General features: G+C 37.2%; 1 protein-coding gene across 3 annotated transcripts; it reads right to left on the bottom strand.

Moving 5' to 3' along the window:
• Positions 1-614: 614 nt before the first annotated feature.
• On the bottom strand, positions 615-10,613 carry FH5 (formin homology5). Of its 3 annotated transcripts, none has more exons than XM_088942062.1 (7): positions 10,126-10,612; positions 9,826-10,029; positions 7,688-8,369; positions 6,647-7,592; positions 6,361-6,563; positions 3,765-4,000; positions 615-1,874 (listed from the first exon to the last, which is right to left on the bottom strand). In XM_088942062.1, the coding sequence occupies exons 2-7, from the start codon at positions 9,979-9,981 to the stop codon at positions 1,053-1,055; spliced, it is 3,045 nt and encodes a 1,014-aa protein (XP_088798188.1). In that variant the 5' UTR covers positions 9,982-10,029; positions 10,126-10,612; the 3' UTR covers positions 615-1,052. The 3 variants fall into 3 exon arrangements, with proteins under 3 accessions (XP_088798188.1, XP_088798190.1, XP_088798189.1); XM_088942064.1 differs by having other exon boundaries at positions 7,688-7,864; positions 10,126-10,537; XM_088942063.1 differs by having other exon boundaries at positions 7,688-8,343; positions 9,826-10,613.
• Between the last annotated feature and the right edge of the window lie 14,364 nt (positions 10,614-24,977).

The following is a 24,977-nucleotide window of genomic DNA, read 5'->3' as shown; positions in this document are numbered from 1 at the left end:
GGGCTGGAAAGTGCTCTGATGATATTAAATATTTTAATAATGGAGTTTTCATTATTCAGTCCACCTCAATAAATCTTAGCCCCAGGAACAATTGGGGTAGGTGCCAATTCAGAATTGATGCCAATGGGGGTATTGGTATTATAGGTGGGGTATTTGAAATTTTGAATTGTTGTAAGCCTACAGTCAAATTTAAAATTATGAGTTGGAGTGCAATATACTTTTTACTTTAATAATTCATTATTAATCGGGAGCATTTTTATATATTTCTAAATGGGTTTAAAACCAAAATAACGGGTCCCAATCCAATTATTAATTGGGACAAAACCACAGAACCAGAACCGACAAAATTAGTTTATTGGTTCACTTCCGTGGGATAGACCGGGCCAATTGACAGCCTTAGAGATAAATAGCAGGGACACCCTTGTATAATGACCTTTTTATTTCAGTGCCCACAAAACGGAAGAATACCTACCAAAGAAACAGACAAAATCTTTGCGTATGTGGGTCACAGTATCTTAACAAGCCATCAGTGCTCTGTAAAAGCATTGAGACCCAGTTTCGGATGGTCCTACCTTGTACATGCTCGGTGAAAATTCAGCATTACAGGAAATCATAACCATGCAATATTACTGCATTTATTAAGATAATTGAGAAAAGTCTGTCTTCAATTAAAACTATACAAAAAGATAAAAAAAAAAAAAGCCCCAATTAGACGGCTAAAAATAAGAATTTTTTTACATGCATAGTAGCTAGGCTCCAATTCTTGAAACATGTAACAGGCAGCTAGTTATTGGGGCCCCAGATCCACTGTCATCTGTGTCCCCAGACCTAGTATGCTTCCTAAAGATGATAATCACCTAGGATATATAGTTGATGATTTGAGTAAGTCTTGAAATTCTTACAAAATACAGTCTGAATCTTTCTTCTGTGTAAAAAAAAAAAAGGTAGTCAATATGCTTTCTAATAAGCAAAAGAAATGCAAATACACGCCACACCTCCTGCCAATTAAAAAATAAAACTAAGGAAATTAAGTTTCTTCATCAGAACTGGAATTATCCTTCCGTCTTGATGTTAGGTGGTGGTTCTGGTGGAGCAGGCGGTTGACCGGAATCAGAAGAAGATTGCGCATTTGCAGCCTCCTTATTTGATGGTGTCTTTGTTGGCACTTGTGGTGATTCTTTCACCTCTTTACACACCTTCTCCAATATAATCAGGAAATCCCGGACAATCACAAACAAGCGTAAGCCTTCATCCTTGCCCGCACGCCCATGAAAGTAATCAGCAGTGCTTTTCACCAATGTCATAATCCTTTTTTCTTCCTCCAGCAAGTGCGTGATGTCCTTCTCTGCGTGCTCTACAAAACTCTTGAGTGTGCAGTGAAATCCACTGTCCTCTTCTGAACTCTTCATTTCTGTGTCCAGGAACTCCTTGGTCTTGATCAGCATATGTCCGAGTTTGGCCACTGTTCCTGTTATATTATCTGCATCCAATACTGCTGCCTTCTTGACATTCTCGAGCTCATTACCCACACCCGAAACAACCTGAAGACCAAGGCTACGATAATGGTCTTCTGTTTCTTGGGGAGTATTCTCCTCCAATAGATCTTCTGTTTTCACGCTAGAGATGCTTGGGTTCTCTCTGGCCATACGGACAGCCCGTATGCCTTCAGAGCGGGTTATCTCCTGAACAACAAAATGCAGGAGAGTTGTCTTCCCATCAGCTCCTTTGACATCCACCAGTTTCAAAAGCGTGTCAAGTTTGAACGCCTGTGCACCACCACGAAATGTACCATCATTCATGCGATTCCCTGTTTTGAGTACAGCTTCTAAGAGTTTCAGGAACAGTCTACTGTTTCTTACTTCATTGCAGGCTACCTGCCAAATAAGATGAGACGATGAAACATAGAAGCAAATGTTAGTCAGCAACTAAATTTTAATTGATGAACCTCTCTAACAATAGCTTAATCATGTAAAATGCATCATATCTCCCCAAAACAGAACAAATCCCATATACAAATGGGTTGAATCTACCAATATGTGGAAACAATTAACCTCCATATCGCCTTTTTTTTATTTTTTGGTTTAATGAATATCAGGTGTCCCAAGTGATGTATGAAAATTGAAATAGAGGCTCAGTTTGGAAGGAGTACAAATACAAATATGTAGAGTGCAAAATCTAGTATTTTGTATTATTTTGTATGTATTTGCACTGTACATATTCATGTTTGTACTCCTTCCAAACTGAGCTAGAAGACCAAAATCCTATCAACATAACTAATGATGGCAACTAGACCAGTTAAATGGGAAGCTACTCAGCAAAATGAGTTTAGTATTTGTTGCGCCTCTTATCAAAGTTAGGGAGGATCTGGTTCACAGTGATTTCAAGCTCTGTTGGTCTTCCTATCCACTGAATGGGAGGAAATCTAGGTTGGGATCACAATTTAAATGAATAAGGGTTGAAACTTGAAACTTGAAAGATTTATCTCTTGCTATGAAATTGTTGCGTGCTTGACCAATACGTCAAAAGCCTTAAGACTGATGGAACCCAATAAGCCAAGCATTTTAACATTTAGGACCATAACAGAAACAGGTTCTACTCTTAATCTTATTGCCCTGGCTCTCAATCCGCATCACTCAATCATGTATCTTGCCTCTCCCTACCCCCTTTTCACAGGACTTGGTTAGGGCTGCCTAATAGTGTCAGGATTGGAGTGATCAAACCCTAATTGAACCTGATACATTTCAATCCTGAAACCATCAGAATATGTAAATATAAGTTGCTAATCATATATGACGAAACAATAAACCACATGTTATTTATTGTGTTTTCATACTTCCATTCTGCCTAATAATGTCAGGATGGAAGTCTACTAGGGATATTCTCTCTTCTGAGCCTCTCAGTTCCTCCATCTTAATCTTTCCTTTTCACACTTGGAAAGGGGAAGATCAAATTACTGCCTTCTTCGGTGGACAATTAAAATAACCTACAATTTACCAAGAGCAAATCCTTCATGTAAGGGTGGACCCACCAGTTGATAGTCTTATTATCTATGAGGTCATAACCATCTGAGTGAATGCTTGTTTGAGAGGAGAAAGTGATATGTGTTCCATAAATAAAGTGCCACTTATTGGATGAATCACAAGAGCTTTCCTGGATTGGAATCACTATATAGAGGTCCCTTCCAACTGCTTGCTCAAAATTTGTGCAGCCGCTGCATTAACCAGGCCTCATAGTCAACTGACATGGAACAAACACTAACTTTTATTTTTTGCCAAAACCACTATTAAGGCAATCCATAGAATCAACTTCTTTCTACTTTTACTTCAGGATGGTCAATTTGGCACTTATCAATAGAGTATTCATTCTTTGCTATCGAAGATATAAAAAAGAAAAACCACAGGAGTCATTGTTCTGAAAGCAGAATGCCAGATATTGCACTGAAAATCAAAACTTTACTTGCAGTTTATCCCACCAAATGCAAACTCTGCAGCATGCAAAGCATTGGCTGAATCATGTGCATATTACAATTTATTCAATTGCATTGCAATAATTCAAGGCCAACAAATTGCACACTTTCCATAAATTCTGCTAGGGAAAGCTCTCAGCAGCAACAGTGCCTTTTTTTTCATATTCCTTTTCAAAATTAAATCTATTTATTCATAAATTACCAATTTTACCAAGCATGTGATATTTGCTACTTGAAAATTTCAATTAGCGAAAAAGAAATGCAAGAAGATTTTCAGTTTATACCTCGAAGGTCTTACCTCTAAAATTGCAAGAGACTCATTAATGCCTGAGGATTCTTCTTGAAGTGAATTCATGAAAAGCAAAGATTCCATTCTCTTAAAAGCAAAAGGGATATCAACCAAGACTTTTAAAAACCGCTCTGCATGCCCGAGTTGGGAAAGTGGACCAGTATATAGTCTAAGCCTTAGTTCTTCTTCTGTTGTTGGTGCCATCTTCAACAGAGTTTGGAGGAGCTCTGAGGGAAGCTCATTTCCTGTTTACATTAAATGGTGGATGTTATTCATGCATTAAACATCAATCATCAATGGAAACCAGTTTCACAATGTTGGTTAAAATCAAATGAAACTTGGATCCTGTTTCAATAATGAGGAATACTGAAACAGCAGTCTGATGTATTAACTATATCTATTTGTTATCGTTCCATACCTATTCATACGAACTCTTATTTTCTCATGTTTTATAACTTTTTTAGTAATTATAAGAAATGGTCATTCAATGTGTAAATTTGTACCAATCGCATTCATTTAGACTCATTAAATATTTTGTTAGCTTTGATGCCGTACAACTCAATATGCTTGTGTTCAGCCTGGAGCTATTCAATCAGAACTGCATCTTTATCATAAAAGGTATCTTCTGTAGATATTGTGACAAATGATGACCATTTGAAGACAATAAAGTCTTAAATTCAGAAAACTGCCAGATGAGTCCAATTCAATTTGCAAAAAATACATACATTTGTTAGTCTAAAGAGTTGTTGCAATGGTTTCCAAGCACTGCACCTAATGGAAGGTAAGATCCTTTTATGTTTCCATTTCTCAGCCAAATAAAAAAAAAAAAAGAGAAAATAATAGAATTGACCTTTTCAATTCATAAATTTACCCTTCTAGGTAAAACAAAACCCCTTTTTGAACTTCGAAATAAAGGTGGAGATCTCTCTCTCCAACGCCTCTAGATCCTCCCTTGATAACCAGCATGTACCTTCAATGCTAATTGCTATCAGAGTAGGCATTTTTTATCCACAAAAAGAGAAAGAAGGGGAAGAAAATTCATTATTGCATGTCATTTTCATTACGGGTTTATGCATCTTTTCTTGCTTTATGAGAGAACACAGTTATGTTCTAGCTAGGGTGTCCCCCTTTTTTTTTCTCTCTTATCTTTCATGTTTTTGTAAATTATTTTAGAAGATTAAAATCAGATTCCAGAAGACATTGTTCATATTAAATGACCGAATTTGGGATTTTGATTTCTTCTTGACCCTTTCCCCTATGACGTATAAAACTCAAATGGATCACATTGTGCTGGAATAAGGACTTAGTTGAGTTGCATGTAGAAAAAGTGATAAATATTTTATTTTATTAATAACGGAATCCAAATACAGGAAATGAATAAGAGATGGAATAAAGGAAACTACAACAAATTCCACTATACATCTCCAGATACTCAGATTAAAAATGTCTCCCATGGGAGATTGCAAACATTGGAGTCCGGGAATAAAAATGTTCAGACTGGCCACTACAAATTGAACCTCCTCGGTGAAATGTGGAAAATATCCAACAAGGACCACGGCTTACTCTTTATCCAGTCAATTAACAACAGCCAAACACTATTAGTGCACCTTATTATTATTTTTTCTAGGATTGTCATTCATAGGTTTCACTAATCTAGATTTTAGCATCCTCTGTTGTTAAGGCCAACCTGAAGTTCTGAACCATTCATCAATTTGTCAGTTACCAATTGAAGTTTGGTCATATTTTAATTCGATGTTTGTGAAAACCTAATTCAATTGTTTCACTAGGTTCCAGTTTTTCACTGAAAACAGCAAATCTTCTTAGATATTTATGAGAAGGATAGCTGGACATATCGAGTCATTGGAACTTGATCCCCAAGAAGATCATTCAATTGTTTCACTAGGTTCCAATTTTTCACTGAAAACAGAAAATCTTCTTAGATATTTATGAGAAGGATAGCTGGACATATGGAGTCATTGGAACTTGATCCCAAGAAGATCATGCTCTCTGGAAATCTTAGATATTTTAGTCACGAACCCCAAGGGTTTTAATTTGAATCTTATGTCTAAAACCTTTGTGCAAAAACCTTACAATTTTTGTTTAAATCCTACATTTTCATTTGTAAATCTTATGATTAGTACAGATAATGCAGTTCGAATCAAATAAATCAATATTAGTTCTCTACTTTGTCATTTCGTTGTTTCTATTTAGTTTTGTCAAGTGAGACTTGTTATAAAGCCCTTAGCAGAAAATGATTTATTAGAATATTTAAGACCTTTTAGAAATGATATTTGGTTTATTTTCTATCATATGTAAGTTAATGAGCCATTATATGTGGATTATTTCACTTCCAAGTCAAACTTTATTTAATCATCTTAGACTTTTAGTGTATAAGTGGTAAATTCTATTATTTTGGGTACATATATGGTAGATACAGATTAAAATAGGGTAACATCAATTATATAGTATATTCATTTTTAATTGTAAAAAACAGAAATAACCTTACTATTTATGTTACGATTACAATTTTTAGAACATTGCTCTAGATGTTAATAGAATTGCACTGCAGGCTACTCATTTTAATGTAAAAAAGAGCAGAAAGTACCTTCCTGTAATGCATCACAGACTTCTTCTGTTGTCACATTCAGTGCCCGCAGAAGAATTGCTAAATTTTGTGACTTCTTGGGATCAATGAGTTGAATGTACTGGGTAGAAGGATCTTGAGATGATGGCTTTTTTTTTTGCTCAGTTTTAGTTTTATCAGCAACAGCATACCCAAATAGAGACTCTATCATCTCTTCATTGAACCTATTACATAGAGAATAACAAATTTAGCCACAGTTGTTTAGTACTTTATAATCAGAAAACTAGAGCTAGACTTGGAGCCTTACTGGAATGATCCTGAACTAATCTGATGCCAAACCATTGATTGATCAGGGCTTGCAAGAACCTTATCCCAGAAGAATGGCTTTAGCTTGGTTTTTGGAGGTCCATTTGAACCCTTTAAACCTAATCCATCAGGAGCACCGTGTGGACCATTTGGTCTAAGTGGTGGTTGACCTTTACCAGGGGGTGTTAGTGGTGGACGGACTGGAGGGGGAGGATTATTTGGTGGGTTAGGACCACGCTTTCCAGGTGGTGGAGGTGGTGGTCTAGGTCCAGATGGTGGTGATGGCGCACCAGGTACAGTTGTAGTTGGGGGTGGTGGTGGTGTTGTCGCAGAAGATACAGGTGGTGGTGGTGATTGTATCTGTATGTCAGACTTTCCAGACAAACTGCCCTTCAAAGATGATCTTCTTCCAGAAGGAGGCTTCTGTGAGAGTGATGAAATTGCTGCATTAGTACTTTTGAATGAAGCAGATGATTCTGATAATGGAACTTCAACTAGGGAGGAATCATGTATGTTGGACTTTCCAGACAAAATGCCCTTCAAAGATGCTCTTCTTCCAGAAGGTGGCTTCCGTGAGAATGATGAAATTGCTGCATTAATACTTTTGAATGAAGTAGATGATTCTGATAATGGAACTCCGGAGTCAGACTTTACAGACAAATTGCTTTTCAAAGATGATACTCTTCTTCCAGGAGGTGGCTTCAGTGGGAGGGATGGAATTGGTGTAAGAGTGCTGGATGAAGCAGATAATTCTCCTGAGAATTTAGTAGAACCAGCAATTGTTCCTGACAGTGGAGCTTCACAAAGGGAGGAACTGTGTATAGAATTTGCAGACAAATTGCTGGGCAAAGGTGATAGTCTTCCGTCTTGCAGTATATTAGTATTAAATGACTGACTTCCTTGCTCGTCAGTTTGAACTGTATTTCCACAAGAATTCTTTGAAGAACCTGAAAGTTCAAAGTTTCCCATAAGAAATTAGCATTATACTCAATTTAAATTCATAACAATTAAGGAAGACCAATAGGACATGCATATTACATACCAACAGAGCCCAGGTTGAGAAGTGGCCTATCATCCTTTCCTCCAGAGACAATGCTGTTTCTGCTCCACTTATTGTAGCATAAAAAGAGCATTGCAGCAAAAGCAAATGTCCCTGCTGCAGTTGCGACAACAGGAACAGCAACTGGGTTCTGGTCACTATTGTCACTCGATGGTGTACCTGGTGTAGAAAGTCGAAGTACAGAAGAAAATGGATGAGATGAAGGTTTCTCATCAGATTCATCATCAGACTCGTAATCGGATTCCACATTTGCCTTAACAAATCGATGGATCTGAGAGCTGGAAGTAGGTGATTCAACTACAGGAGATGGTGCAGGAGTTGCAGCACTTTGATGCATCACACCACCTAGAAGCCGTCTAGAGGGTTCAGTCAAACCAGAAAGGGACTCAAGATACTTGGTGTACCAATTCCTAGAGTCATCCTCTTCCTCAGAAATGTGAAAAGGAAGATTCTTCTTTCTTAAACAATTCAAGAGTGTCTCTTTTGTTTGGGGAGGCAGGGCACTAATAGCTTTCTGTACATTTCTTTTTTCCAGCAACTGTGCTTTTGAATTGATACCATTAGAGGCAATGGCTATTTTCTCTGGAAAATGTAAGTCAAGATTCTCATTGGATTTGCTCATATGCACCGAATCTAGCCTGCACTTTATCAACAACTCCTCTGCCTGTGGTCAATTTTTTTTTTTTTTTTGTTTGTGAAACTATTACTTTCCAATGATATAAACAATAATACAAGTTAAAAGAATAAAGTTTGACAAGAAAGGGTATTTCTTGTCATATTCTGCAGGCAACCTCAGAAAACTAAGGCACATGATCAATATCAACAGAGACAAATACGAGCAACTGTCATGGCCAATCCCATTTAGGGAATATAGATGAAGATCAACAATTTTAAAGTAAGGGTTCCTTGATTTCAGAGATAACTTTTACATGGATGTCGCATTATCATTTGGATGATGAAAGAAGAAATTGAGTTGACAAAATAGGCAGAAAATTGTTAATTGAAACTGCATAGTTTATAATTGTTCTTTCTTTCTTTATTTATTTTGTGTGTTGGGGGGGGGGGGGGATATGAAACTATTTTATTGGTAAGCAAAAACATAGACCAACAATGACTGGTTTACAATTTTAGCCATGAAGTTTGCCTAGTTTACAACAATAGTTCTAATCATTCATTCAATTCTTAGTTTTTCTGCTTGTTTTCCCTTTTGATCCTATTAACTTGTTTAGTAGAAGTTCCATTAGTAGCTAGTTTGTAGGATGGATGCCAGATGTGAAATTCAAATATGCCCATTTTCTCATCCACACAATACATGCCATTGCTCCTCCATACCTGGCAAGTTTCATATGGTTATTTAATAATGGTTCTGTAGTTAGTTGTTATGAGTTGGGGGTAGAAGCATGGTGCAGACACCATCATACATGAAGAAACATACATGCATATGATCAAAAGGCTAACCAGTTACTTAATTCCATCTTTTTCAGAAAATGAACCAGAAAGTCAGGCACCAACTTCCCTACAAAGCTAAGGCTTGGAGGCTTGGAAATTGGCTGATAGAGGCAATGTTCATGGTAATGTTATTAATCCCTAATGAGTAATGCGGGCATTGAAATTCCCTCGGGATTAATTTGGTCGCCAAAGGGGAGGATGATGCATAAGCATAACTTGTGCAATGACAAGGAAATCGTGACAGAGACAGACCTTCTCTCTGAGTTAATGCACACAGAACAAAAATAACTTGAACATAAATGACATCAAAAGTTCAAAACCACTAGTGGAAATGTTACTGTATCCAACACTTGGATTCCAGCCTAAATCCAATGTTGCATCAATACAACATATGGGTACCCTTTGTATGAGCAAAATCAATGAGAATGCAACCATAAATTCCAGCCTAAATCCATGATAACATTCCAAGTTTGAAATGGAAGGAACAAGTTGGCAGATTTAAATGACATTATTCACCAACAAACAACGCCGCTTAAAGTTAAAATTCATTCAAATGGAGATGGCAACAGATGAAAGCAGATACCATTTTTGTTAAAAAAAAAAATGAAAAAAAAATGAAAAGAATGCATCGAATAACACCGACAGAAATATAGATGGCAAAAGATTCGTACCATGTCTTCGTCCACCTCTATCTCTGGAGAAGCCGAAACAATTCCATTGCTCCAGAAGACTTTCCCTGCCCTCTTGATTCCCTTCGAACTTCCCGTCGCCAACGCAAAAAGCAGAATGACAAAAGCGATAACAGAACCCACTCTTCTGACATCCATCCGTTCTCAAATCAGCGTTGCAAACGCATATTACCTTTTTCATTTGATCTGCAATATCAACATTTACATAACCCAAAAACAATAATACCGTCTTTTCCTCAATTAACGAGAAGGAGAATTTCTCAAAATGTCGAAGCGAATGACCTGTTATTCATTTACTACCGATTCCATGAAGTTTCTCTTTGTCCTCAAAACCAACTCTTATAATCTTTCAAGCGTCATTGGTTTTCCAATTCCTCCGTCGTCCTATCAATGTTTCACGTAAAAATTGAAACATGGAATCAATGAGGCTAATCCAGATGAAAGACTGCAGCTTTCCCTGGGGAAAAACATATAATATAACAGATTCAATCCAAATCTCCACGAAAAATCACAAATTTGATCCCCCCCTCCTTCAAAATGACATCGAAATGTCAAAAATATGATGCAAGGAATCTGCCGTCAATGCGAGGCATCAGCCAGGCACTTCTGAGCAGATCCACCCGGAGAAGTTCTGAAGCAAAGCTGGAAATATAATCTGTAAAAGGCCAGGTTGACCAGAATGTTGAAGGGTGAGAAATTCCGTTGAAAGGTGAGAAATTCCGTTTGATGAACGTCGTCCAGAGGAGAGAGAGAGACAGAATTTGCAGGCCAAATTTTTTTTTTTCCAATTTATTATTAATTAATTTTTTTTTTTTGAAAAAAATATGGGTCTAGCAAATTTTGGAGGGTTCTTTTGTTGGTTTGTTGCCGATGCGAAAAGCCGAACTCGTTCTCTCCGAAGGAGATCGACGTTGAAAGAAGAGAAAGACGTGTGTATGGGTATTGAAGAGTAATTTGGTATTGAAGAGTAATTTGGACACACCCCAGAAATATATAAATGATTCGTAGTCCACGTAACGTAAGATATAGATAGGTAATATATACTAACAAATTATAATTATTTCTCCATTAATTAATTTTTAGTGTACTTGGGTGGACTCACGAAGATGCAGATGCTCCCTTTTGTTCTAAAGATTTAGGAAAATTCCCAATTATTACCCGTCCTTTGTATTTAGTGCCATTTTTCGTCTTCTGCACAAATTTAGTATTTGAATTTTCAAAATGTGATAATTAAATACTTGTTATTAATCAATTATAAATTTATAAGTAGTTAATTTAGATATATGTGATAATTAAATACTTGTTATTAATCAATTATAAATTTATAAGTAGTTAATTTGATTTTGAAAAGAACAAAATGTCCTTCGAGTGATTTAATTTTCTTTATCAATCTTTTAAACGTTGATAACAAAAAAAAACAGTTCAAAATCCTTGCTTCTTCCATTTAAAGAAGTTGGATTATATTTGAGTGGACATTCCGGTGATCCCAACTTTATTGAATAGAAGAGGCAAGGATTTGGTACTATTAATTTTTTTTTGTCAATGTTTGAACAATTGATAAAGAAAATTAGATGACACTCTAAGGGCATTTATGTCTTTTTAAAATGACAATTAATGACTAATTAACAACTATTTAACTACAAATATTGGATTGTCACATTTTGAAAGTTTGGGTACTGAATTGTCGCATTTTAAAGTTCGGAGACCAAAGTGACACTAGACCCAAAGTATAGGATACTAATCGAGAACTTTCCCAAAGTCTTACCCATATCTAAAAATTTTAAATAGAAAAAAAAAAAAAAAGCTTTGTATTGTATCTTGCAATGTTATCGAGTCATCATTTACCTAGAAGATTGGAAAATTTGGCTCGATAACCATCTAGTCAATCGGTTTTGTTTCACTCTTAACCCGTTTTTTGCCAAAAATTATTAGCTTGGTCAACGATTTGTTGATCTGGGTGAACCATTGACCCATTTGACCCAGACAATGGTTTGGTTGTTTTTATTTTAATTATTCTTTTAATTTGAAATGGGCCATTTGTTCGAACCAAATGGTCGAACCGCTGATCTAGAAACTAATGGCCAAAGTAGTTCCAATTTCGAGTCGATTTTTAAAACATTGGCCTCTCCTATTCTCCAAGATTATCTTGTATTGGCTTGTAAATGAAACTCACATCGATGCCCCCCAGCACATCCTAACTAGAAGTGTCAATTGGACTGGATTTAGTCCAACTTGATCCAGTTCAATGTGAGTCCACTTACAAATGGAATGGATCCGGTCCAAATCCAATCCAATCCATTAAAATGTAAATGGACTAGATTGGATCCAATCCAAATCGAATGAAATATAAAAAAAAAAAAACAAACCATATAAAAAATTTCATAAAAGTGATTTTATAAAAATACTTTCGTATATGTGCTTTTATAAAAGTACTTTTACAAAAGTACTTTCGTAGAAGTGCTTTTATAAAGTACTTTTGTAAAAGTATTTTTATAAAAGCATTTTCATAGAAGTGCTATTGTAAAAATGCTTTCGTAAAAGTGCTTTTGTAAAATGCTTTTGTACAAGTACTTGTACAAACGTAATTTTGTAGAAGTGCTTTTGTAAAAGTTCTTTCTTCCATGAAAGTTCTTTCATAAAAGTGCTTTTATAAAAAAGCACTTCCATAAAAGTTCTTTTGTAAAAGTGATTTTATAAAAGTGCTTTTGTGAAAGTTCTTTTGTAAAAGTACTTTCGTAAAAATACTTTTGTAAAAGTGCTTTTATTAAAGTTCTTTCGTAAAAGTGCTTTTATAAAATCACTTCCATAAAAGTTCTTTTGTAAAAGTGCTTTTGTAAAAGTACTTTCGTAAAAGTGCTTTTGTAAAAATACTTTCGTAAAAGTGCTTTTGTAAAAGTTCTTTATGTAAAAGTGCTTTTGTAAAAGTGTTTTCGTAAAAGTTCTTTCATAAAAGTGCTTTTATAAAAGCACTTTCGTAAAAGTTCTTTTGTAAAAGTGATTTCATAAAAGTGCTTTTGTGTAAAAGTATTTTTATTAAAGTACTTTCATAAAAGTGCTTTTATCCGTAAAAGTTCTTTTGTAAAAGTACTTTTCATAAAATTACTTTTATAAAAGTGCTTTCAAAAAAGTATTTTCATGAAATTAATTTTATCCCAACTTCAATTTTGAATGATTTCAAATTGGATAAGGGTTTGGCCTCATGATCTGATTATTGGAAATTTGGTTTAGGTCCAAGAATATGAACTTTATTTTAGATTAGCCCAATCCAATTCTGATCTGATAAGGTTTGTATTGGGTTGGATGCAATCCAAAACTGGTCGATTGACACCCCTAATCCTAACTGCGTATCTGAAACATCTCCCAGTGATAAATAAGGAAAATTCTCCCAAAGTATGCTGAAATGTGCTTGTGGGGTGCCTGGGGGCACTGATGTTATCTCCTATAAATGCTTTATGTAAATATGCAGGTTCGTATGGTCTCCCCACAGAGCGCATCCCTCTTTGCTTTATCTTTCCTTGTTCTCTCAAGAAAATACTCTCTTATATGGACACCTCATCATGCCCGGCCTACTTTACAATATGTAAGCAATGTGACAGATTAGGAACCCACTTCACAATTCGTAAGCAATGCGACCAATTAAGAAAAAAGCATGGCAGGGGAACATCCGAACATGGGCGTTTAAAGAAAATAGCAAGGCAGAAGTTCGGGTCCTCCTCCTCAAACCCAACAGATCTAACAATCAACTCAGGGGATAAGGTGGCGAGCCCAAATGTGCCACCACAAGAGCCATCGTTTCTGTAGCTTGGAATTGTCGGGGAGTGGGGAGCAGACCGACAATTCTGACATTTACACAACGTCCTCAGAACGATAGAACCAGACTTTCTTTTCATCTCTGAAACTAGATGCGAAGAGGCTATATCATTTAAAATTTTGCACCGCTTTCAGCTTTATCAATTTTTTGTCGTAAGCTCTACAGGTCAGTTTGGCCATCTATGGGTGGGCTAGCCAAAAAATGTTAAGGCCGAAGTTGTGTCTGTCAATTCCAATATCATCCATGTTTGCATCAAAGAAATTAAACTGGCATTCCATCTGTGTTTAAAGAGCATGGACCAATGGTCGGGATCTTGTTATGGAGAAGATAGACAGGGCTTTATGTTCTTCTCAATGGATTCGCAATTTTCCAAATGCTGTTGTGAAGCACTGCATTGAAGTTAGGAGTGATCATCTACCAGTTATACTTTATACTAACCCCACTCAAAACAAAAGAAGAAAGCAGTTTCATATATGGAGGCCATCTGGCTGAAAGAAGCAGGATTCAATCAAGAGCTGGGCAGAATTTGGCTAGATGGGGCAGGAGCAGGAGCAGACTGGGTAATTTCAGGCATCGAATCAACCAAATTGAACAAAAATTACTTCACCTTCGTTTGAAACTACACACTAATTGCAATCAGATGGAAGAAATAAACTTAAGAATGGAGCTCAATTATCTTCTAGAGACAGAGGAGCTGTTCTGGAATCTGCGCTCTAGGTCTGATTGGCTGAGGGATGCGGACCGCAACACAGCTTATTTCCACATCCAGGCTACCAATCGGAGGTGGAAGAACACCATATATGGTCTCTATAATGATCATGGTTGTTGGGTTTCAGATCCTGCTGCAATGACAAAGTCTATAAGTGAATATTTCAGTGAATTATTTTCTAACCTCTAATCCCAACATAGTGTCTTTGCCTTCCGATCTTTTGCCTCCACAGATTCTTGCCATTTTCTACCAAAAATGTTGGGCTGAAATTGGTAGCGAGTTCCCTATATTTATTAAAGTAATCTTCCAGAACCCCGAAATGCTTAGAGAAGTGAATGACACCATCCTTACCCTCATTCCGAAGGGGGAGAAAGTCAAATTAGTGAGGGATTTATGGTCGATTGGCCTGATGAATGTTCCATACAAAGCTATGGTTAAAATCATTGTGAACAGATTAAAATCTTTGATGGACCAATTACTCACTCCTCTCCAATATGCTTTTACTCCTGGCAGACACATTCATGATAATCATACCATTGTTGTAGAGGTTGTTCATAGTTTAAATCACTTGAAAGGGAGACCTGGTTGCTTTGCTTTGAAATTGGACCTTTCCAAAGCCTACGATAGGATGGAATGGAAATTTCTTGAGATTCACAGACAAAAGGGGTTTCTCTCCCTCCTCCTGTAAGTTAATTATGTGTTGTGTCTCCATTGAAAATTTTCGTGTGTCCTTAAATGGATGCTTAAGAGAGAGGTTTTGGCCTGGGAGAGGGCTAAGACAAGATTGCCCTCTCTCCCCTTACCTCTTTAATCTCTGTATTGATGTTCTTTCTAGAATGCTTGTGAGACAGTTGGAGTTTGGGGAATTAAAAGGACTCAAGTTTGGAAGGGGTTCTTGCAAAGTTAACCATCTTCTCTTTGTCGATGACATGTTATAAGAAAACAGAGTTACTGTTTTCTTCTTTTTTTAGACGTCAAAACAGGGGCCACCAAGTTTTAGACGCTTTCATATGTAAACATTTTTATCATCTTTAGCAATCCAATTTCAATGTTTTCTTCATTGTAAATTCCCTGTTTTCGTTCTTATTTTGGGTGTCAAAATACGGGTTCCGCCCCCTATTTCTATTATGGTCTCACATTATTTTGGACATCAAAACAGGGGCTCCGCCCTCCAAGTTTCAGACAATTTCATATATAAACATTTCATCATCCTTGGCTATCTAGTTTCAGGCGTTTTCTTCATTGTAAACGCCCTGTTTCTCCATTGCAAAAATCTTGCCATAGCTTCGAACTTGAACTAATGGAGTTCATGTAAGTTGGTTTTGTTATAAATATCGACCCACAGTGTGATTTGGTCAATTTGGCAACCCAAAAATAGAGAGAATGCCCCTTGTTTTGCTACTATAGTTGCTATATCAATCAACCAAGATAGCAAAAAAAAAAAAAAAAAAAAAAAAAAAAACGGGTTAAGAAGATAGTGTAAACAGATCAAGTTTCGATAATTTGATCCGAATCCGGTTACCAAACCTATACGGTTCATCCCATCGGTCTGAAGCGTTTCCTCGATTCGGTTGTCCCTAACTCGATCGTGGTTTAATAGAATTTTGGTTATTTATTTTATTGTTTATTATTGTCATTGTCAGTTATACCATAATATAGTTAATTAATTAGTAGTATTTATTATTTTAACTGTATTAATTAACTACCATTTATTAATTAATAGTATTTAATATAATTAATTATGGTATTTATTAATTAACAATATTTTAATATGATAATGTGAGGGAATAGAGAGAAGTTGGATGGAATGAAATTCTCGTCATCGCCACTCTATCTTCATCTCAAGATGGAAGATGATGAATAGTAATCCCTCGCTCATTAGCTCGAATGAAAAATTAGGTTAGGTTTTTTATAATGGGGGCAAACAGTAGTTTTTGTAATTTTAGGGCTTTTGAGGGGCCATTTTGGTAATTTTAGTATGGTCAAGGGTTATTTTGGTTAATTCAAGTTTAAGAGGTCAAAACTAAAATTCTAATATGATGTTGAGTATTTTTGTAATACCAAAAAAAACCCACTAAGGTTAATAATGGGAGAGGGTGTTGTAGGAGGGGGCGGTTTGGAATTTCGTTTTAAAGGGGGACTTTTTAGCAAAAAGGAAAAATGTGTTTAGAAAAGAAAATCTAATTTCTTTAGCTAATGCAAGAACTCTTTCCTCTTTTTTTTTTTTTTTTGAAGAGCTAAGAGAAGGTGAAGACAAGACATTATTGGAGAATCAAGTTGGGAATTTATCTCAGTGATTTTTGGCATTAAACCGCTCTTTAGGTAAGTCTTTTTTCTCCCTTGGATTTTTGCTTTTCGTTTTCTTGTGTATTAAACTCAAAATTAGGACTTTTTGTGGATAACCATTTTCCGGCCAATCTAAGACAAGAAATGTAGTTTTATTAGAAACCACTTGACATTAGAAATCCAATGAAGTTAACCTTGTGTCTTTTGGATTTGTGGAAGAAAAGCTAGGTTAAATTTCAGATGGAAACATAAGGGACGTCAGCCGACTTTAGGCCACTGAAAATCAGCATTTTGGTGACATTTTGACTTGATTTTGGTTCTAAATTATAGTTCTCGACGATATCTTCAAAAGGTACCTAGATATCCTCGTTTGGATTTTTGTACTAAAAGTTATGAATTTCTAAAGTTGGTATCCTAAATCTACCCAAATATAGGAATCCTAGAAAATTTTAGCGACCAACTAATTTTAGGCTACTAGAAAAGGGTCGTCTAGTGATCTCTTTAGATGAGAGTAATGTTTAAATTGTAATGGGCTGTGAGACCTTCACGATGATATATCATACTTGTGAAACAAACATTTTAACCGGAAGTTATGAGTCTTAAGATTTGGATCATTGAACATAGCAAACTTGGAAATCTAGAAGTCTCAGAACCTAAGCTAGTAAACTACGTTTATAATTTTCACATCACAAATTTATCAATATAAGTTTTGAAATTGGTGGTGCCAATTATTCGTTGATTATAGGCATTTGGATATACCGTGACTCACTTGTATTGGTACTTTGGACTCAACATGTTGGGTAAGTGGCTTTTCATCTTTTAGTTATATATGTTTTTTTTTCCTTCTTTTGTCAACTGTAAAGTAAACTAACAAATAAATTCTTGGTTATATATTTGATTTTGTTTATTTGAATTGGGATCCAAGCATGTGAATATTATGAATTTGGAATCCAGATGAATTTTTATTGACCATTGTAAATCACATTGTTATTCCTTAAAAGAAACAATGATATATTTTTTTTAAGTTGTTATTCTTTATTTAGCTATGTTGTTATTCCTATTATAAATTACTTTGTGAGACTCATGTGTGGTTTGATGTATCTGTTATATTCTAATAATATAGGAATATGCTTTGGACCCTACCACTGGGAATGAATACAATGGCTGGACTAGTCCATTTTGAATTTAGGCCCTCGCCATAGGGCATATATGTGGTCCCTTATCACTGGGGTTAAAGTGGTCATAGTTTAGTATATGACTACACCATGGACCCTGTCATTGGTGATGAATACGATGGCATCTTGGACTAGTCCATTTTGAATTTGGGCACTCTTCATAGGGCATATATGTGGTTTCTTACCACTAGGGTTAAAGTGGTCATAGTTTAATGTATGACTACACTCTGGATCTTGACATTGGAGATGAATACAGTGGTATTTTGGACTGGTCCATTTTGAATTTGGGCCATCACCACAGGGCATATATGTGGTCCCTTATCAATGGGGTGAAGATAGTTGTAGTATACCCTTGTGAAATTGCTATTTGAATTTGAATATATCAACATCAGCCCACAACATGTGTTTCATCCAACTTGTTTTTTCATTTTGTGAACTGTTAGAAAGTATGATACTTTTTTTGAGTATGTGAATTTCTTTTATCCAAGACAAATTAAGTGGTTTGAAACTTATCTTGTGAATAATATGGGGATTTTATGAATTATTTATTATTATTAGTATTATTATTTTCTTTCGTATGTTTGATCCAACTTGGGGGATGAAATGTCACTTATTGAGGGTTGTACTCATTATTCCTATTTCTCTTCCTTTTCAGATGCCGAAGCAGAATATCTATTATTTGGGATTGCTTGGGAAAGAAAGCGTTAATACAAGTTTTCTTTACATTAGAACTTGTAGTAAACCTTATTAGTTAGATTTTAGATTTATTTTGTACTTTTTTGTAGATAAGAATTTTCATTAAAACCTTAGACATTTAATGGAACTCAAGTTGTTGGAGATTATGTGATTTTACATTTAGTTTATGATTTGTTTTGATTTAGAGTTATTGTTAGAAGCCTTACATGCTAGTAAGCATGTGGCATTGTCTCCTACTTAACCTTGGTTGGGGGCGTGACAATTTAGGCTAAAAAAATTATGGGTAGAGATGGATCTAAGCATGAACAGTGGTTTTACGTATGTGAGCCAATGAAATTGGTTATAATTGAATCTTTTTATATAAAGGGGCAAATTAGGGTATTTTTTATTAAAATTTTACTAGGTGGGGTTTTAGGCATTTGGAATCGATTGATGGGGTCAGATTGGCCCAAATAGGCCCGGATTAGGCAAATATGGAGGGATAAGAATTGAGTTAATCTAGAGCTTTGAAACAAAATCTTGGCGTAATGAGGGAAAAATGATGAATTTTTTTGTTCAAATTTGTCAAGGTGATATTTTTGAGCATTCTCTTTTGATTGGTAGGTTAGATTGGCCTAACTTTTCCCAGATCAGGAAGATCCAAAATGGGATTATTTTAGTCAATCTAGATTTTTGAAATAGAATCTTAGCGTGATAAAAGGGAAAACAAATGTATTTTGGGCTGAATTTTTGTGAGTAGGATTTTTAGGGTGTATAGGATCTGACGGAAACATTTGATTGGTTTTGGAGGGCCAAAATCGTGGAAATTTGGGTCAATAAGAAGATCCAAAATGGAATCTTGGTTCGATGATGGGGAAAATGGAAGAATTTCGGGTTGAAACTTTATCGGTAGATGTCTAGGGTTCAATAATATGGTCTAATTGGTTTCGAAAGAGAATCTTGGTTTAATGAAAGGGTAAATAGAGAATTCTTGGGTTGAAATTTCAAGGATAGGTATTTTATAAGGTCTTGGACCTGATGGTGGTGTTCGTGGTCTTTAAGCGCTTCGAAGGGATCAGAACGGTCTGATCAAGTGTTTAGGGTGAATTGGGGGCTTTGGTAGCAGACTAAACAAAATCGGGTGCTGACAGTGGACTTTCTAAAGTTATTGGTCTCTTGGATCATTTGGTGGGGTTTGATTACTCTATAAATAGTATGATCAAGGGCATTCAAGAAGTGGATATCTTGGTCAATGAGATAACCTAAATTGAAATCTTAATCTGATGAAGGGTTAAATGGGGGATATTTGTGTTGAAATTTTATGGTAAGGTGTTTATAGGAAACTAGGGCTCTTTAAAAGCCCATTAATTCTAATTCGCATGGGTACTGACTAGTATTTTCTAAATTTGGATTTATTCCTTATAGAGAATTCCTCACATTCCTTACACCAACCTCACAGTAAGGTTTTCGGGTCAACGGTTTAACGGATCAGTTTGAACGGATAACCCGCTTTGACAAAAAATAAAAACATAAAAAATAATTAAAATAAAAAGCAATTAAAAACCCTTGACCAAGTCGAATGGGCTGATGGTTGAACCACCCAGGTCAATGGGCCATTGATTGATTCAATGGTTTTTGGCCAAGGACCAGGTTTGGGGGAAAATGGAATTTGTTGCCTTGATGGTTCTTGTGCAAACGGTCTGACCGTCTAGGTCAACGGTGGTTCAAAAATGTCGAGTCCAATTTTAGACTATGTGCTTGGTTGGGGTAGATCCACAAAAGACGGTAGGGCCCCAAACATTACAACCGCTACTAGAGACTATAACTACCTTCCATAATTGCATCCGCCGGAGAACTACAAACGGAATTGACCATGAATTGCATTTGCTAGAGAATCACGAATGGACTTAACCATGGACAATAAAACATAAAGCAACATCCACCAATATCAAATGCCCAATATAGGATCCAAGAGAAAGTTACCCCCTTATCAAAACGCTTGTAGAAAGAAGAAAAAAAAAGCACAAAAAGATGCAAATAATGGAGAGAACTAAATGGGAAAGGTGAGGGAAATAGATGGGAGGAAGAATAGTGGGAAATAGAACAATGGGAAGAATGGAGAGAACGAGATGGGAGGAAGAACAAAGATTGAAAGTAGGAGAGGAGGGAAGAAAAGAAACAACAAAAAGAAAAAGAAAAAACAAGAAGAAAAGAAAAGAGAGGGTAATGGAAAGGGGGGACTCCCCGAAGGGAGCCACCCCAACAGAGAGATTGATAAAACCTTGAGAAACTCGAGAGAGAAGCTCTCTCTAAATAGAGAGAGGGAATGGTTTCTCTACTTGTAGAGAGAGGGATTTATAATCAAAATCAGAACCAAAATCCTTTGGTATTGGAATCAGAATTGGAGTGGTCTATTTCTATAACCTGCTTGGTTCAGGCATGAATCAAAATTAGAGTTGGAATAAGCTGAAATGGGATTTCATTCCCAAAGGAAGGGGAGGGAATAGCCATTTCCTCAAATAGGGGAATGCCATTCTAACAGGAATCTGAATGAGATTCCAATTCTGCCCAACCAAACAGTTGGAATTGGAATGGGTCATTTGATTCCAATTCCAAACAACTATTCATACGAACCAAGCCGGCCCCAAATGTCTTACCCTAGGTCTCTAGGCTATTTCTAAAACAGCCTTTTAGGAATTCCTCCTAGGCCTCGTTCACTTTTTGGTAAGCTACTTACTTGGGTAATGCAGTTACAAGGGTAAGTGCATTTACTCATGTTCTTTTCTTTCTCATGTAAATAAGGAAATTACCATTTTAACCATAAAAATCCATTATTAAAAGGGGTATTTTTGTTCCATTCAAGTGTTGGCAACTTCCCCCCTAGGTGGGAAAGTTATTTACCCACCTAGGAGATGGGTATCACTTACCCAATAAGTAATACCCAGTAAAATAAACTTTCCTTGGTCCCCACATAAATCTGAAAAAAAAAAGAATATGCGATTCTTGGTCATTGGGAACCAAAATTCCATTGACCAACTTTCCTCCCTCAAAACCCAAAAAAAGAACACCCCCTAATGCTAAGTCAATGAACTTTATTGGCACTTGATAATGCTACAAATCTCTCTTTAGGCTCATGGTGGCCCAGTTCTTCCAAGTGCATCGTGCACGTCAATTCGTCTCTCTAAACCTTTCTCTATTAAAGGTGTAAATCGGGCCGTGTCATCCGCGGCCAGGCACGATGGTACACAGACCATGCTGGACCTGGGGTTTTAGGTCCACGGGCCAACACAACATGGTACGACCGAGCGGGCCATGCCGCCTATGGCCCACAGGTTGGCACGGCCCGCGACACAACCCATATATATTATTTATATATTTTATATATACTTATATGATATTGTATAAATTATAATTATATAATAATATATAGTATATAATATATTAATAAAATAAATATTATTTTAATTTTATTATACTAATTTATTTAATTATTGTATATATAAGCAATTTTATACACATAATTCATATAAAATTAAAATTTTAAGTTTTTGTCAATTTTTTAAATAAGTAGCTTTGGCCCAATGCACAGCTCGACTTGGCCCAAGGCTCGGCCCATAGCCCCGCACGGGCCTAGGCTGTGGGCTGTGCTGGGCTGACCCCCAAAATTTTCATCGGGGAGGGTGGCACAACCCATGACAGCCTGCGGGCCAGCACAACACGGCATGCACTTTGTGCGAGCCGCCCACGGGCCATGTTGTGTTGGCCTGGCACGACCCACTTTACACCTCTATTCTCTACTTTGCAGACATGGCTTAACTATTACGTTAGATAACTATAAATTGGAAAATTTACAAAAAAAAAAAATTCCTTTGGGTTTTCTCAAGTATAAATCTCTCATATACCCAAGCTTTATTTCATACATTAAAAAAATGGGGTCATTTAATTGACTTAGACATCCCTTACAGTTTCAATGGTTTACTAAAACCTACCCTCTATTTTGTATATTATTAAAACACCCCCTATAGTATACATATGTTTTACTTATTTGACCTCCATCAAAAATATTTGTATTTTTTTATTTCAAAAATAGTCCTAATAATTCTCTTATCAACCATTAGAACTTTGGAAAGGAGGTGGACTACATGTGATATCTAATATGAGAAGTTGAGAACTTTAGGGTTTTTATTCAACTAGAGGATAAATTTTTGTGAATATGTAAAACTATAAAGGGTGCCTAAGTAAACAACACAAAAAAAAAATAATGCATTGTAATGAGGGGTGATTTGTTTTGACCTACTCATATACAGACGCGTGGAAGCGACCAGTTGATTGGACATTGACTCGGCACTTCCTGCCACCTTAGTAGGCCATGTCACCTCAAGTATCTTGGGCACCTCGGCCAAGACCGAGGTCCGAGAAGCTCGTGACGGCCCATCTTGTTGATGTGACACATAGTCATCTTCTAGAAGAGGGCCAGCTATCTCCAAGCTCTTCGAGATCACGCCGCACGACTATAGGTCTTATCCTTATCCCACCTGGATTGGACGAACTTGATAAGCCTTATCAGCTAGAACAAAATCCTCCGCTTGTTGCGGAATGGACTCCTAACAACATGAGCCAAAGATTTCGGAGGTGTTTCATGAGGCCCACGGCAACCCACCTATTTAAGAGAATCACCCCCAGCGACACAAGGTACGCACACTTTACTAGTTACTAGCACTCTAGAATTCAAGCATCCAGTTCGCTCAAACAAGAGCACTAACTTAAGCATTGGAGTGCCCACACTGAGTAAGCCACCTTGGGTTCTTTGAGCTTTCCTCTGCTTGCAATTCGACTAGCTAGCTAAGCAATCGATGTCCAAGCTCTTATCCATCTAGGAGCAACCAGATCTTGCATGACCAATTAGCGATGTCTATGGGAAACGCAAACAAAAAGCTAAGTTCTCACTTTCTACTATTTTCCTTTCCGCAAAAATTTCATTAGTGGCCTCTTTAAGTACCAGCAAGAGCATCGAGATGCCTACACTGGGGGCAAGATCAGCCTACACTCAACCTAAAGACCCCCTTAGTGACCATCGGACAGTTTACCATCCCCCTCACTATTCCAGGGGTATTAGTAGTCTAGAATCCAATATTCACCACTTAGCAAGTCAGCGCACCCATGCCTCATGTGAGCATCGCTCTCCCAACCATAGAGCCCTTTGTGGTTCCTGTTGGGGTAGAAGCACGGTAGTACCATGAGCTCATGCAAAGTGTAAGAATCATTCAACTACAGATGCAATAGTTCCAGTAGTTCCAACGGTACCAACCGTACCAGTACTAGCAACAGTTTCCACCTCTCCACCAAAACCAATAGAACTTGAGCCAGTAGCATGGACGTCGTTCACCTCCCTGGGGGTCAGTGCAGTCTTGGGTCCCAACTCCTCCTCGAGACCCAGCACTAGGTCAGCATCCATCACCACCAGTCGCAGCGCACCCACCAAATCGATCGGCACCAACAATCGTGCAATGAGCAACATGATCAACAGCACTATCATTAGGAAGAGAGAGAAGTCAGTAACCGACAACCTAGAGTGAGGGATGAGGATCCAGCCCGAGATCCATCTTATCACCCTTGCCAACAAGATCTAGCCCGCATTCATGAGAATGTCAGTAACAGAGACCAGCTCCCTACTCGTAGCAATGTTCGAGATCAGGAGAACACCGAGGTGAACAACACGAACAATGAAACAACAAAGAAGCGATACTGTCGGCGTGCACACTACACCTCGAGTAAGAGTAGTGTTGCCCCAACAACAAAAGGACAAAAAAGAAGGGAAGAAGTGAGCTCAGTAGCAGCACAGCTAGCTCCTATTTCCCTGAGCCGGTCTTACCCCTTAGCACAAGAAATCCTCTCGGCCCCAAGGCTAAAAAGCTTTAAGATGCCAGCCTTGGAGACTTACAATGAGAGCACCGATCCAAACAACCATGTAGACAACCTCCAATCCCTGATGTTGCTCACGGGAGCCAATGAAGCTAGTCTATGCATGGCCTTCTTGACGACTCTCAAGGAAGACGCAAGGCTATGGTATCGAACTCTACCTCCAGGTTTGATCAAGAGTTGGAAGCCTTCTTGACGACTCTCAAGGAAGACGCAAGGCTATGGTATCTTGTCAACCTCTTCATGACACACTTCGTCACTAACAAGAAGTGTCCAAAGTCGGTGACAAGCCTTCTAAACGTGGCCCAGAAAGAAAACAAGATGCTGAGAGACTACATCAGACGATTCAACTTGGAAAGACTATAGGTACCCAACCTCGATACATCCATGCACCTCGAGTTGAACCCGTTGAGCACCACAGAGGTGTTCCTCAAGGAGGCTGATAAGTTCATTAAAGCGGAAGAGGCTCTGGGGTCCTGGTTAGAGATGCACTAGGTCGGGAAAAGGAAGAGAGCAGAAGAAGAACCGAGTAGCAGCAAGCAGCAATGGCGAAAGAGCA

The sequence above is a fragment of the Nelumbo lutea genome, chromosome 1 (assembly GCF_056320005.1).
Source record: "Nelumbo lutea isolate HS-2025 chromosome 1, American lotus-T2T, whole genome shotgun sequence".
NCBI classification, from domain to species: Eukaryota; Viridiplantae; Streptophyta; class Magnoliopsida; order Proteales; family Nelumbonaceae; genus Nelumbo; species Nelumbo lutea.
Note: the sequence above shows the minus strand (reverse complement) of the source record. Positions and strands in the feature narration are given on the sequence as shown.